Source organism: Pocillopora verrucosa, chromosome 13 (genome assembly GCF_036669915.1).
Source record: "Pocillopora verrucosa isolate sample1 chromosome 13, ASM3666991v2, whole genome shotgun sequence".
Taxonomy (NCBI): Eukaryota; Metazoa; Cnidaria; class Anthozoa; order Scleractinia; family Pocilloporidae; genus Pocillopora; species Pocillopora verrucosa.
This window is the reverse complement of record NC_089324.1, coordinates 4,497,454-4,513,529: the sequence shown is the minus strand read 5'-3', so window position 1 is coordinate 4,513,529 and position 16,076 is coordinate 4,497,454. Positions and strand designations below refer to the sequence as shown.

Here is a 16,076-nt window from a genome sequence, read left to right as displayed (position 1 = left end):
GAACGCTTGAAAGCCTTGAATGCCTTGTATGGTAAGTATGCCAATGTCTTAGTTGAAAAACGTTCACTTGTTGTGAAAAGCAAAATATGTAATCTGAAACCAAACTGCATATACTCTTTGCAATCTATTGAACACTACTACCGTGAGACTGAAGAGCATAACTATAATGGATGCAAACTGCTTGTGAAGAAAGACGACATGTTGGATTCTCATTCACTTGATGGCAAGGAACCTGGCTACGATAACAGTACGAATGGTATTAATTTCACGATCAGAAAGGTGAATCTTATGTTTGTTTTCATTGTAGTTGCATGGATATTCTTTTCTAATAAATACGTGATCCAAAACCCTGTGTTTTTTGTGTATAATGTTATTATGTTAAATATTGTTTACGCAATTGTCTCGTCACAGGCAGCCCAAGCTCACGTCTCGAGAAAAAGATGAACGCGCTGTGTGACTCGGTGTTAAGTTACGAGAGGAACCGCACGTTATAAGGAATAGTATAGGGAACGAAGTATGGTCGATTTACAAAGATACGTATTTCGAAATATGAACATTTTTCTCGTAAAATCAATAAAACTTATTCATACCCTGTGTATCCGTTGTATTTTCTGGCCATTTCTGCCGTTTTAAGCTTGCTTTATCATCACTGGTATTCACGTCATCTACTTTAATTACGTTGGTAAAATCTGAACAGACTCACACCAACCAACTCGCGCACAAAGTAAGAAGACTATATTGAAGGCTTGAAATAATATTGCGATCGATTTTCATCGAGAAATTGGCCAGGAATATTCCACAATAGTGCAAATAATCGTGAAGGCGGATCGCAGAAAAGCGATTGCGTGACGCTCGGTAAGCTGTAAGATGACATGTTATTATATACCAGACGTAAAAACTCTTCAGATTCTTAGTCTGCATTTTGTACCCACTCTGCAGTCTATATTTTGTATCCGGTCTGCAGTCTGCCGTCTGCATTTTGTAGTAACAGGTATCCGTGGCACATATCAGTTTATTTTTGGTAACCGTTATAATTTATTCGCAAAACACACATAATCTACCACAAAATACCTATGAGTGAGGTAATTCGACATTTTCGTTCTTTCCCAAGTTAATATTCTTCTCTCCTTTTGTAAGAATGTAGACATCACTCACAATGTTTCAAGTAATCCAACCACCCTACAAAAAAGTAACTCTTGCATGCATAGCATGCTTATGTTTTGAAATAGGTGTATGCCCTTGGCCAGACTTGAGCGCACTATTTCAGTATAATAGTCTGACACCCGTAGTATCACTACACTTGATTCCAAGGATCCAGTACCATCCAGGTATCCCAGTTACCCTGCTCACAGGGTCTAGTTGTTACTGGGATACCTGTGGTAGCCCAGTCATAAAATGCCTTTGTTTTTTTGTCGTCTTTTTTTTTTTTTTTTTCCTCCGCCACAAAATGGAAAAATTGCGCAATAGTACCCAGTGGTCATTGGGCCCTCAACACCATGACAACTAACTGTGATCCAATGAGGGTGAAGGTGTTCACATGCTGATCACGTGTTATCTTGATGATGATTGACGTTGTCATGCGCGGACAGGTCCGGGTCACATGACGAGCACGAGATTTTTGCTTAGAAAACTCTTTTGTCGGTCGTTTTGTAATTCAACGTGTTTGGATTACGATCAGCTGAAGCATTATAGCGCAAACGCTCGAAATACTTAAAGACGCATACACAAGTCGTATTGTTCGCGGCCAATCCACACTAAAAGATGTTATTGAGCGGTAATTTTGGACCGGATTGAGTCGCGAACTGTGTATCCGTTGTAGTTTCTGGTGATTTCTGCCGTTTTAAGCTTGCTTTACCATCACTGTTATTCACATCATCTACTTTTATTACGTTGGTAAAATCTGTACAGACATCACACAAACCAACTCGCGCACAAAGTAAGAAGACTATATTGAAGGCTTGAAATTATATTACGATCGAATTTCATCAAGAAATGGGCCAGGAATTTTCCACAATAGTGTAAATAATCGTGAAGGCTGTTCCAGGAAAAGCGATTGCGTGACGCTCGGTAAGCTGTAAGATGACATGTTATTATTTACCAGACGAAAAAACTCTTCAGATTCTCAGTCTGCATTTTGTACCCACTCTGCAGTCTCCATATTTTGTATCCGGTCTGCTGTCTGCATTTTGTATTAATAGGTATCTGTGGCACCAATACAGTTTATTTTTTGGTTTATTCGCACAACACACATAATCTACCACAAAATACCTGTGTGTGAGGTAATTCGACATTTTCGTTCTTTTCCACGTTAATACTCTTCTTTCCTTTTGTAAGAATGTAGACCACAAGTAATCCACCCACCCTACAAAAAATAACTCTTGCATGCATAGCATGCCTATGTTTTGAAATAGGTGTATGCCCTTAGCCAGACTTGAGCTCACTATTTCAGTATACTAATCCGACACCCGTAGTATCACTACACTTGATTCCAAGGATCCAGTACCATCCAGGTATCCCAGTTACCCTGCTCACAGGGTCTAGTTTTTTTTGTTTTTTTCCTCCGCCACAAAATGGAAAAATTGCGCAATAGTACCCAGAGGTCATTGGGCCCTCAACACCATGACAACTAACTGTGATCCAATGAGGTGTTCACATGCTGATCACGCGTGTTATCCCTCAACAGCATGACAACTGCGATCCAATGAGTTGTTCACATGCTGATCACGCGTGTTATCTTGATGATGATTGACGTTGTCATGCACAGACAGGGCCGGGTCACATGATGAATCACGAGATTTTGCTTATAAAACTCTTTGGTCAGTTGTTTTGTATTTCAACGTATTTGGATTGCAATCTCCTGGAGCATTATGGCGCAAACGCGCAAAATACTTACAGACGCATATACAAGTCGTATTAATCGCGGCTAATCCACACTGAAAGATGTCTTTGAGCGGTAATTTTGGAACGGATTGAGTCGCGAACGCTTGAAAGCCATGAAAGCCTTGAATGCCTTGTATGCTAAGTATGCCAATGTCTTAGTTGAAAAACGTTCACTTGTTGTAAAAAGCAAAATCTGAAATCTGAAACCAAACTGCATATACTCTATGCAATCTATTGAACAACACTACTACCGTGAGACTGAAGAACATAACTATAATGGATGCAAACTGCTTGTGAAGAAAGACGACATGTTGGATTCACTTGATGGCAAGGAACGTAGCTACGATAACAGTACGAATGGTATTAATTTCACGATCAGAAAGGTGAATCTTATGTTTGTTTTCATTGTAGTTGTATGGATATTCTTTTTTAATAAATACGTGATCCAAAACCTTGTGTTTTTTTGTGTAAAATGTTGTTATGTTAAATATTGTTTACGCAATTGTCTTGTCACAGGCGGCCCAAGCTCACGTCTCGAGAAAAAGCCAACGATTAATTCATGAACGTGTCACGCGTTGTGTGACTCGGTGTTAAGTTACGAGAGGAACTGCACGTTATAAGGAATAGTACAGGGAACGAAGTATGGTCGATTTACAACGATACATATTTCAAAATATGAACATTTTTCTTGTAAAATCAATAAAACTTACTCATACCCTGTGTATCCGTTGTATTTTCTGGCGATTTCTGCCGTTTTAAGCTTGCTTTACCATCACTGTTATTCACCTCATCTACTTTTATTACGTTGGTAAAATCTGTACAGACATCACACCAACCAACTCGCGCGCAAAGTAAGAAGACTATATTGAAGGCTTGAAATAATATTGCGATCGATTTTCATCAAGAAATGGGCCAGGAATATTCCACAATAGTCCAAATAATCGTGAAGGCGGATCGCAGAAAAGCGATTGCGTGACGCTCGGTAAGCTGTAAGATGACATGTTATTATAGACCAGACGTAAAAACTCTTCAGATTCTTAGTCTGCATTTTGTACCCACTCTGCAGTCTGCAGTCTATATTTTGTATCCGGTCTGCAGTCTGCTGTCTGCATTTTGTACTAACAGGTATCCGTGGCACCAATACAGTTTATTTTTGGTTACATTTATTCGCAAAACACACATAATCTACCACAAAATACCTGTGAGTGAGGTAATTCGACATTTTCGTTCTTTCCCACATTAATATTCTTCTCTCCTTTTGTAAGAATGTAGACATCACTCACAGTGTTTCAAGTAATCCACCCACCCTACAAAAAAGTAACTCTTGCATGCATAGCATGCCTATGTTTTGAAATAGGTCTATGCCCTTGGCCAGACTTGAGCGCACTATTTCAGTATACTAGTCCTACACCCGTAGTATCACTACACTTGATTCCAAGGATCCAGTACCATCCAGGTATCCCAGGTACCCTGCTCACAGGGTCTAGTAGGTAACTTAAATCCGTATGGTCAAGCTGGTCAATAAGCGAACTGTACTCTCTGCTCAGTTTGTAGAATGTACAGTACTGAAATGGTTAAAATAAAAAACTGAGTTTTGTGCCTCTACTGAAGACTTTGATATTTTTTTGTATTGCATTTACGCTTGATTTTGTCATTATGATTAAGTTCTCGAGGTCCTGAGACAGTCGTTACGTTATGTGGTGCAATTTAATATACAAGGAAGCAAGCTTTGTCACAGCGGTTCATATCGTACTGCATTTCCTTAAAATCTCCCTTTTTAACCCTTTTTTGTGAGAACTGATCTTTAATTTCAAGTTTTCTCTTTTTAGTTTTACTTTGGAGATAAAAATCTTCCCAAGGATAGGTTTCTGAGACAAAAAGCTGAAGAAGATGATGGATGTATCCTGAAATTTGACAGCTGTCAAATGCTTAAATCGGATTGACCTTGTAGCTTAAGAATGCTCTATGTTAAACGCCTAGACCACTGATAACTCTTCAATGTCCACGATTATTAATCAGTGTTGGTACAAACATTTACAGGGTTAAAATCCCACTACCAAATAGCAATTTACAATTTAGTAACAATTCATCGAGTTGTGAAGTTCCTGGGAAGTTTAAAGCATATCATGACATAGCAAAGAGTATTCTTTTTCACATAGTGAAGAGTAGCAAGGGTTTGTTGAGTGTCCTTCTCACTTCTCAAGTGTTTCATATGAAGGCATTTCTTCTGAAGAAATATTCCATTTTTAGTACTTCACTCCAAAACCCTCATGATCAGGATGCACAATGGGACTGTAAAGAATGCTTATACAATTTAATTTTTTTTAAATAAAGGTTATTATTTGGCAGTAGCACAATTGTATATGATTACCACTTGCAGAACAAACTGTTAAACTCTCAAATGCAATTTGGAACATTTGACCCATCCTTGCAAAATCTTTACAATATATAGCAAACAGATCATAAGTGGGGATGAGCATTTAGGTGAGGTTGTGTCCCTGGGATCTAATGTCAAACTCTCTAAACTGCTTTACAAGGAAATATACAGCAGTTATTAGGGAGAAATGAGGATTAGATCAAGAAAGTTAAAAGGTCAGGGAAGTTTTTTCTTTCTTTGTAATCACCCTGGTCAAAGTATTAAAAAAGGTGACATCTAATACCCTTAGGACTTCACAATAAAGTTACCTTTATTGACTGATTTCTTGACAAAAACCTAGGGATAATATTGGAGTGTCTTGCAACGTTTAACAGACTAAAGGTAAAAATTTGATGTTAAAAATTTAAGATGTGCTCAATTTATTTATTTTTGTACAAATTGCTCCATCAACAGTCTTCGACTTTATCTTCTTATTTCTTGGTCAGCCACTCATGGCAAATAGTCAACATCCCTTTTTCCTAAAAAAAAAGCTCAAAAGTTACCAATTACCATTACAACTCTTAGGACCCTAAGCTAGATTGAAAACGGTCGACATCTTCTCTGAAGGCTTGTTTACACTTAGTCAGGGCACTGTTTTTCCAACGCGTGTTTTACATTCTAATCGTCACGCTGCGAGTATTACACAAAGGGAGCACTAATGACAAGCTATTCCCAAAACAATACTAGGGTTGTTCAGCTTTGCACAATGTTCTTTATAACACCGTTTGACATATTTTTGTCCATCCTTGCGCAGGAAATCTCTAGAAAGCGATGACTTTCTTTTCGATGAACACACCAACCAGAAACGCTTTTAAGTTAAATGAATGATAAAATTGAAATATAATCGCAATAATAACAATGAATGATGATGACAATAAAAAAATAATGGCAAAAATAAGAATTGATTACAATAATGTTAATGATAATGATGATGATGATGATGATGATAATGATAATAATAATAATAATAATAATAATAATGATAACAATAATAATGAACATTATGATAATACTTGAATACTTCAAGAATCAGGCAAGTTTAGTAACAGATTTTCTTTATTCAGATCATACAAATTCAATCAATTCGTTTCCTAGAAAACATATTATACCCCTATTAAAAAAATAAGCATGAAGTCTGTAGTAATTGCAAATGCAGACTACATTCGACATGTTTGACTAGTTCCTAGAATTTCCCCACTTACGGGTGGAGATTCGTTTAGATATATTGAATACAAAGTTCGGGAAAAACGCTTACGTTCCTCTCCACAAATAATATTATTGTCTTATTACAGACAAACTTATTTTACGTTCAGATCTGAAGCGATTTTTCAACTGCATGTTGCAGATATTTCCTCACAGTGTTCTAAGACTGCCTGAAAAGTCTTAAGCCAGTTATTGTAAGCCATTCGGATGCAAAGACAAATAAGCTGTTGGCGAATCTTTTGCAGCTGTTTTGTGGGATGTCACGCAAGGCTTATTCCTTTTTCAGGAGGAGTGTTGTGTGACATTTCAGAGAACGGCTGCGAAGGAAAACAGCAAAGTGTCAATCACGTGTCTTGGGCGGCTTCATCAATTGTTTTCAGGTAATCTAATTGTCAGAACCATGTGATTAATTTATTCCTATTCAATTAATTACTTCGACTCAACAGACTTCCCCCTAAAACTTATGCTAAAGTGATACCGAAGCTTTTAGAGCTAAATAGATGTTCTTTTCCATAATCTCACGCACAAAAGTTAAAAATTAAGTACTTTTTATCGCGTTTCAAGTAAAAACCATCATTCCCTTTGACTGATTAATGAATGAAAAAATTTTTCTAAACAGCACTTGCAGTAACCATACAATTGTTTCCTTTTAGTTCAGAATATTTTTGACAAAAAAATCACATACCAAGGTAAAGTATTACCCCAAATTGAATCATAGACAAACATAAACTTAATAAAAATAATCTTTGCCCAAAAAGGCAAAATAATTTTTACCTGAAGCGAATTCGAGAAGTTGATAATTTAGTGTAGAAAAACTAAAACCAAACTAATCACAACTGCGCATCAGAACAAAGGTTGACATCATCATCAATCAATGAGAACTCAAAATAAAAACTAGCAACTTGCTTGAAGCGCGGGAAAACGCGTTGACCAAGTTGGGATTGGTTTAAGTTTTGCATTTGATTGGTTGAGGTGATGGCGCGAGATGATGGCGGGAAAACGCGTTGACCAAGCTGGATTGGTTTAAGTTTTGCATCTGATTGGTTGAGATGATGGCGCGAGTTTTCTGGACCAATCACAGACCGCAGTAAAGCAAAAACAAAGCAAAATGTCTCTACCAGGTTACTCAAACATTTGTAAGCGGTAGTTACTTTGATCAACAACAACAATTCGTCCAGTACTAAGAATAGCTATTGCATTTGGAGACCGGATTTATATCATCGCGTTGTCTTACCAGCTGAGCGTAGTATTCATCAAGTTGACCAAGAGAGTTCATCTTTTTTTGCAGGTTGCGTCTTTGGACGTCAAGAAATGATTTAGTTTCAATCTTTTGTCTTTCAGCTTTTTCTTCGATGTGCTCTAGAGTGTGACCACTATGACTCATCGTGGCGCAGGTTTGACAAACAGGCGATTCGCATTTATTGCAAAAGTATTTCAGTTCTTCTTTCTCATGTCGCGGCTTCAAGCAGTACAACGGGCGTTTTAACACATCCTCGAAGTCTTTGTATTGAAATTCTTTTAGCGCCATGACACGATGATCTTTGTTGCTCTTCATAATGTTATGTCCAATGACACATTCCTCACACCAAAATACGCAACATTGGAAACAGTAAGAACTTTCACAGCTCCTCTTTTCGCAATTTTCACATCGCACCTGGCTACTTTCGCACTCTTTTATGGCCAGCACATCGATCAAACCGTTTAGATAAAAACTGGTCGGAAGATCTCTCAGATCGCCACTTTCAGGCACTCTGCTAACGACTTGACATTTCGGGCATCTTATCGTCTCATGGCTGTGGCTTGATCTGTGCCACTGTTTCAAGCATAGCAGACAGAAACTGTGAAGACATGGAAGGTGTTTTGGTTCCGTGTAGATGTTAGTACACACTGGACAAGACACTTCTTCTCGAAGATTATCTAGCAATGTTTTGATATCCATGTCTTCAGTATCAAGTAAGACGGGAGGTGAAGAGGCGAGGTAGAGTCTCGAAATTCAGCACGAAGCCTTGTGCTTCCTTTTTGCCTAAGAGTTATATTGGGATCTATTATCTGTTGTGATAAAAATTTTCTTTGTGGCAACCAATCACTGTACGTTGCTATCGTATCGAACCATACAGAATACTTTATATGCGTGCTGACTCCCAAGTATGCAAGCCCTAAGGCACCGTGCTGATACATGAACACACTGATGATATCGAAAAGCCAGTAAAACGCAATTCTTTGCAACCCAAGAGTATTCGATTTAAGGTCTTACAACGGAGTTATCTTAAACAGGAGAAGCCACTTCTATTATGAGTAAATTGAGTGACCTCGAAACTGTGAGTGACAAACAAGTGCCGAAAAACATTACATAACTTCCTTGATAAAATCCTGCTGGATATCGAACGAATACTAGCGATTCTAACTAATATCAAAAGACAAAAGAATGCAAAACAAAGATGACCTCGCCACATATATTTACCTCTAACGTCACTTTAGGCGTGTTGTTCATGTGAGCGCTAAAAATTCTCACAATAAAACGCGGACACTCCATAGTCTTAGAGAAAATGAATTTGGATTTTACGAACTTCTCGCATCGGTTTACCTTAGCCCCAATCTCCTGTAATTGCTTTACCGTCACCCCCTAAGTAAATTCCGTCGTCCCTATTTTCGTGAACTTTCTACTGCAATGAATCAAGTGGTGCTGGCAAGTAACGCGGTAGTCAAGCGTCAAGCATGCGTCAGTGGATCACAGTTTTGGCCAGCTGTGTACAACACGGCGGTCAAGCGCAGGGGATACGCGAGAAGATTAATCTGTGACGCTTATGCGCCAATTTCCCTCGCAAAATGTCTGAGGAAAACATAGGAAAAACCCTCTGTCTCAGAATAAATTATGCTCAAGAAAATTGAGACTTTCGTGGAAATCTGTTAAAGGAAACAAAAAAGGAAAACTCAAGACTTTTCGAACACAAACATTTACCATTCTGTTTTGAGCTTTACTCAAAAAGATGTACGCTCAAGTTAAGGTGGCCATTTGACGCGTATGGTACAAAGAAAGTAATTAACAACTATACACCGAAGTGGAGGTAAATATCCACCACCTTCAGCGACACTTAAGTGAAAAATTGTATATACCACACGGAAAAGTAAAAAAATTAGTTAATTTCTTTCAATATACCGAAAAATGGTCGAAAATTAAACTCTTGACGCGCGAGGCGAATAGTTAAATTAACAAAGGGAAAAGAGATAAAATTGAAATAAAAGGGGTTGAGAAGGTCAATGTGTCGAAAATTCTGTCGCCGATCTGCGATTGTACGTTCTGTGTTCCACCATGACAGTGGAGAAGTATTCAGGTTTAGTGCACTTTGTTACTAAAGTTAGTGTTAATCACAGTACCCCGTTGTTGTCTCAAATGACCCTGTGTTGCTCCAAGTTGTCCAATCCAGAGTGAAAGAAAAAGGAAATTTGGCCATGAGGAATCAAGGAGATCCAGAAAAGGGCCCTTGATGTCATTCAGTGACTCTTATCAGTGAAAAGGAATGCAGTGTTCCCGAGTATGTTTGTGGGAGGGGTACCATTCTCCAATTGCATTTAGGGACGAATCAGCCATCTTAGCTTGAGGGATGTCAAAGAATTTTCGGGGGGGGGGGGGTCACATGGTTTTCAGGGGGAGTGGGGTGATCATAAGCTCGTAATCCAACCTCATGGTTGGATTACGTGATATTTATCGCGACACCACCAAAATCCTCTGACCTCCCCCCCTTCTCTCCATAGATAATACATGTAAATGATTACCGGTCCTTTGGAGCGGAGCCACACCCGAATATAAATAATTGTTTGATTTCCGCTCGCCGTGGGCTATTACATGTAGAGTTCTGTGCGCAAAAACAAATAAAGAGTTCTAAATCCGTGGTCTTCAAACTTTTACTCGTTAATTTCTTTCTCAGCGACTACAAGAGTATATTCGATCAATCCATGAGAAAAGGCCTTTTCAAGGAGAACATCAATTATCGGACCTCCTATGTAACCGACAAACGGACCCCTGATTTTCGCCTGCTCTCGCATAACTGACAATGAAAGATTGAAATTACAATAACCTGGTATCACTCTGTCGCCTATTAATTCAAATCTTCTCATTTTGAAGCCAACGTCCTTTACCCTTTGTTTGTACTCATCGATTCCATAGCACATGTTACTGTTTGGAATAATCCAAGCCTTTGCAGCTGCCTTTAGAACGAGCTGCTGTAGGTATCGTAAATCTTGAAGTGCCTTCAGAACAACGAGATCAGCCATCAATAATTTTCCTCCTGGCTTAAGAACTCGGAAGGCCTCTCGAAAAAAATCTTCTCTGCTATTCATATGGGGCCCTCCTTCTACGCAAAGGACGTAGTCAAAGGAATTTTCGCCATAAGGCATCTTCGTTCCGCTCCCTCGCGTGACAGTGACTCCGGTGTCACGCAGTCTACGCGTTGCTATTTCCACATTTGCAACACTGATATCCAGACCTTGCATATTGCAGCCGTACTGGGACTTGACCCGCAGCATGCCTGCTCCCTGCCCACAAGCAACATCTAGCACGTCATGGTGCGGCTGTATCCCGCTGCCCTCCAAAAGTTCATCATACATTGCTCTGTAGCATTTCGGCCGTGGTATGGGTTCACCAGACTTCGTCTTCCATAATCCAAATGTCAGAAATCCCTCATTCCAATCATGACTGTTATCCACAACGCGAGAGTAAAACTGTGAAACGTTCTCTTCATGCTCCGTAAATTCCATCTTGATTAGAACTCTTAAAAGGTGAGGACCTGTATAACAATAGAGAAAAAGACAGCGTTAGTGCAATTGATACTTGTGTTTTTCCTTGCGAACACTATTCGAGTGACGAAAATAATCAAACTGCATTGGTTTTGTTTTTATTCGCGCTGTAATTTGTCTAAAAAATCTCGCGCCACTCTCAACCAATCAGATCGACGCTTGCTAAAACCAATCATCACTTGGTCGCCCACGTTTTCCCGCGCTTTTAGCAGTTTGCTCGGTTGTACTTTGAGTTCTAATTGATTCTTAAGGCGTCTGTTTTCCTTCCTTCTGATTGGTAGTTTTTAGTTTTTACTCAATCAGAAAGCTCTCTAACCAAGGTGTGTTAATCACTTGAAATTTAGTATACAACTTTCATAAGGGTAAGAATTTATAAAGGAACAAATGCTTAAAAATTGCCTTCATCTATAACTTATTGAAACGTCAGACAAACTACTAACGTTTAGTTGTTGAATATTACATGTGTGGCGCTGCGACGAAGCGTTTGTCATTAAAAAAGCTGAAAGGGGGTTTGGTTGATTTGAGACAGTAACGGTGCCTTGTAACCCATACGCGCAAAGCTTTATCATGATGTAAAGCTGTTTGGTTAAACACTTCTTGAAATTGTCAGTTTTCTCTATAGGAGCTCCTTAACCGATGTTTGTCGACATTCAAAATACAAGTTAGCGACTAATTGAATCCAATGGCGAATTCAGTTCTTCGATTCTCATTTTTTTCCAGTTAAACCCGGTTTAATTAAGCATATTTTGCTGGTGTGAATGGGATATAAGTTAGGTGTAAATAATTGAGACAACCAAATCTTATATGAAAACTGCCTACGAAAGCAAGAAAACTATACACAGAACTTACTTTGGTTTACACACGACAAACGGCACTGTTTACTCAATTTGAGATTGACGTAGCTGAACACAACTTTTGTGGAATTGAAAGCCACTGCAAAGTGTTCATTCAAAAAGCACTAAATTGAATTTTCTAAGTCAAAAGCTCCAAATTTATACCGCTAAAACGTGTCCAACTTATCACGGAAGGTAGATACTTTGCACGTAATCGTGGCGCTCGAACAAGAAACCTTACCCTGTTAAAATCGTCTTTCGACCTCGCGAATGAAAACCATCGGGTATTTTAAGGGCCTACCGTAAAGCCGGCAAAACTTTCCGAGCCAACATCTTTTTTCCGTTCCCCGAGGGAAGATGAACTTGGCCATGTACGTATGAGTGGCGTTCCGGCTTATGCTTCGGTTGTTTTTGTCATCGGCTCATATAATAATCCTTCTTCCAACTGCTCCTTTCAATTGGATGATTAACTTCTATTACTTGTGATATAACTTTAACAATGAGGTTTTTCCTTTCGTGTGATGGATCTCATGACACAAAAGTGATCAAATTTTTGCAAGTACCTCTTGCATAAAACTACGTCATCGTCAATCAACTGAGAAGTAATTAGGAAATGTCCATGGTTACAAACTCAACCCCTTCAACGTCGTCACGTAATATAAATAATATTTAGTATTTTGCAATATGCACAAGAAACCACTCAAAACTATATTTTTCTTGAGATTGGAACATATTCCTTTGACAATTCGTATATTAACTCAAGTTTTTGAGTAGGAACGACCAACGAAAAAATCGAAGCCTAAAGAATAAAGAGGACAGAAAAGTTTAAGTTATGCGCTTGAATGTCAGATTTCAATCATGATCCTATCCTGGCGGCGCTAACAAAGGTGACATGAATTGAAAATAAAGCTATGTAAAGTACTATAATATAGATTTGCTGACGTTTACAGGAAGTCACACTATATACGCTGAATCATTCAATTTCCTTCTTCGTTTTACAAGTATTTTCATAAACTTGGTTTAAGCATGATCAGGTCCCTCGGTATCACGGATGAATTGAAATGCCAAACCTTAAACCTTAACAACGGTGTTTGGTGGTTCTATGTGATAATACCTAAAAATAATCTTTCTGACAATTATCTACACTATTGCATCATGTCCACTGTTACAAACTTCACAAGCTCATCTCGAATACAACATTCCATTCCCCTTCAGGAGTTTCAAAGTTTGAAACTCTTGAAAAAGTCAAGTGCCCCAATATGCAGAACGTTTTCCTAAACGTTTACTTCGATTTTTTGCGCTGAGCCTAGCTGTCAAGTTCAGTAGTACGATGAATGACGTAAACACACTGATCTGTTGTAATAAATGAATTTAATAGCCCAATTAGGATTATCATGCCTGGATTATCAAGCCACATATACTCTTTACTATTCCTACTGACGCATAACTCACGCAATTCCAAAGAATATTCAAGTGAGAAAAAAGATAAAAAAAGACCAAAATTTTTTACCACATCAGTCTCAGCTGAGTCCAAAAAATACCTAGATAAATATTGTTGGTTCCTCTTTCCATTCCTTTGAGAGCAGATAACTTAAAATTGGAAAAAAATATATTCAAGTTACGTATTTGGCAAGCTTGATGTTCGTAATTTATGGAAATTCCTGAAACACCACCACGACCAACATAAAGAATCAATTGTGTTGCTCCAAGAGTATTATGTAACAAAGTTCTATGTTTAAGTTTCAGCTATTTTTTAAAATTACATGTGATACCGTCGCTGACGAACGAAGCTTGAATCGTTTCAAAACATTGCGGAATTTTCCCGTGATCAATGAGCCTGAAACTGCCTCAAGCAGCTTTCAGCTACATAATAAGCAGCATAATTTTTTTCTCGAAATTAGATAGAAATTTTGCGGCAATGTTTCACCAATGTAATTGTTAGAAAGTGAGGAACTGTTACAAAATTTTTTTAAACCCTTATTACAAAAAAACAACAGCGAAACTAAAAACGAATAAACCGTCCTGAGAAAGCTTCCAAAACAATTGACAAAGGTACAGATTTCAAACTCCCTCTCTTTTCGTGGCACAACGACATTGTACAATGATTTACAACGTGAACAGCTATTTTGAATTGTATATAATCGTTCGCTTTAACATGCAATTTGCATTTTCTAAGCTTAGTGAAAAGACTCATCTTTGATCACCTGTTATATTTATATATTGCCGCGTATGTCCGATTAGGAGTCAATCAAATTAGAGCCCCCATCAGATAAAATAATAATAATATTAAAAAACAGATGGATTAACCAACCAACCTTACTGTTGAAGGAAATAGAAGAGTTTCTCAGCTAAGAATTTTAGGATTCCACAAGGCAGTTAAAACGTGATCGATCTTTGCTAACGTACGGCGGGTTGTAATACGCTTCCTTTTGGAGTAGTGCCGAGACTGACCTCTGTTTGAAAACGAGGGTAAGTGCATATTACGTCTTTGATATGAAAACGATATTTTTTTTATTCTCATGCTAATCAAACTAATATACACAAGAAAAATTTCGCACGTAACCTATTTTGGGAGCATTTGGAGAGTGATCAGAACGCGGAAAAGCCCACTGGTTTTTAACAATCACTGGGGTTTCACGTGTAATCACGGTCGACAAGATCAAAGTTCATGTTATAAAAATATAAGATTTGTTAGTATGGACATAACCATGGAATCTCTTTCTAAAGAAAGGTATTTTGTTTTTGTTTCTGTTCAAGCAAACATGGCCATGGTTACTTCTTTAAAGAGCAACAATTATACCTAATTTTGTTTTAACACCTGATTTGATAATTTAAATTAGCCATCATCAAGAATTTTTGAAGCTGACGTTTCGAGCGTTCGCCCTTCGTCTGAAACGGTAATAGTGTTTCGTAAAGGCTGAACCCTCTGCCGGATCTTCCTAATAAATAACATAAGTGTGACCTCAACCTATAATTTCACAAAATTTTAAGCTGTTTTCAATAAGTTAAAAGATTCACTTGACTTTTTATTTGAGTGAAGGCGGTGGGACCATGGCCAGGTGACAAGGGAGCAGACCTTTCCCCCAGGCCCCAGGTTGAAGCCCTCCAGCCAGTTAGGGTTCAGTTAAACGCTATATATTCATGTTGAACAATAACGTTTATTTTCAATTTGTTTGCATGAATTTGAGGCCCACAAATTTATCATTTTTGTAACTGTTTAGTGCAACCATCTGTTAAGAAATTCTTTACTATTATAAAAGTGGTACTCTTTTGATTTAGGGGTTGTTTAGTACACTTGTTTACACAATTGAGCGCGATATCGCAGTTTGATTTAAATTAAAAAAAAAAACCGAAAAAGCGTAATTAATGCTTTATATATGCACTAATAATTTACCTCTATTGTCATCATGGAAATATATTTTTTGGGCAAACACATATCAACCAAATTTAAATCCAAAGGAGAAAATCATTAGACTAATATAATTTACAGACATTAACGACTTCCTATTCTTAAAAAGCTATCAATTATTCTTTATGACCAAACAGATATTAAAGAGCAGAGCTTTGCGATTTTAATGCATTTTTTCAACGAGGTTCCCCGAGTCCTCTCTCTTCGAAGGAGGAAGAGATAAGACCCTGGAAATGAAGTTGAAATTTTTCATTCGATAGAGATTTCCGGGACAACTAGGCACGATATTCAGCGGAGATTTAGGAAAATTAAATTAAAACAAACTATAACAGCTTTTCTCAATATATACCTTTCTAGAATTTTTCATCCCTGACGCCAAGTCTTGTTATATCTAATACCGTTGTATCCCATTCATTGGGTTTTATTCCGACTGTAAGTAAGTTCCCCACCCCAGTTCATTAGCAGGCTACATCCACTTCCCCACGCCACATCGGCGGCCGATGTAATTTCTGAGGCTTACTTTACTGCGATAACCGGAGAT

At 38.1% G+C, this 16,076-nt stretch overlaps 1 protein-coding gene across 2 annotated transcripts; it reads right to left on the bottom strand.

Moving 5' to 3' along the window:
- Positions 1–10,386: 10,386 nt before the first annotated feature.
- LOC131776702 (erythromycin 3''-O-methyltransferase) lies at positions 10,387–14,586 on the bottom strand. Of its 2 annotated transcripts, none has more exons than XM_059092936.2 (2): positions 14,442–14,586; positions 10,387–11,283 (listed from the first exon to the last, which is right to left on the bottom strand). In XM_059092936.2, exon 2 carries the CDS (start codon positions 11,252–11,254, stop codon positions 10,403–10,405), a length of 852 nt encoding a protein of 283 aa, XP_058948919.2. In that variant the 5' UTR covers positions 11,255–11,283; positions 14,442–14,586; the 3' UTR covers positions 10,387–10,402. The 2 variants fall into 2 exon arrangements, with proteins under 2 accessions (XP_058948919.2, XP_066016419.1); XM_066160322.1 differs by lacking the exon at positions 14,442–14,586 and adding an exon at positions 12,368–12,604.
- Positions 14,587–16,076: the final 1,490 nt, after the last annotated feature.

Coding starts and splice junctions, on each gene's coding strand:
- LOC131776702 (XM_059092936.2), bottom strand. CDS start 11,254: ATGGAATTTACGGAGCATGAAGAGAACGTTTCACAGTTTTACTCTCGC.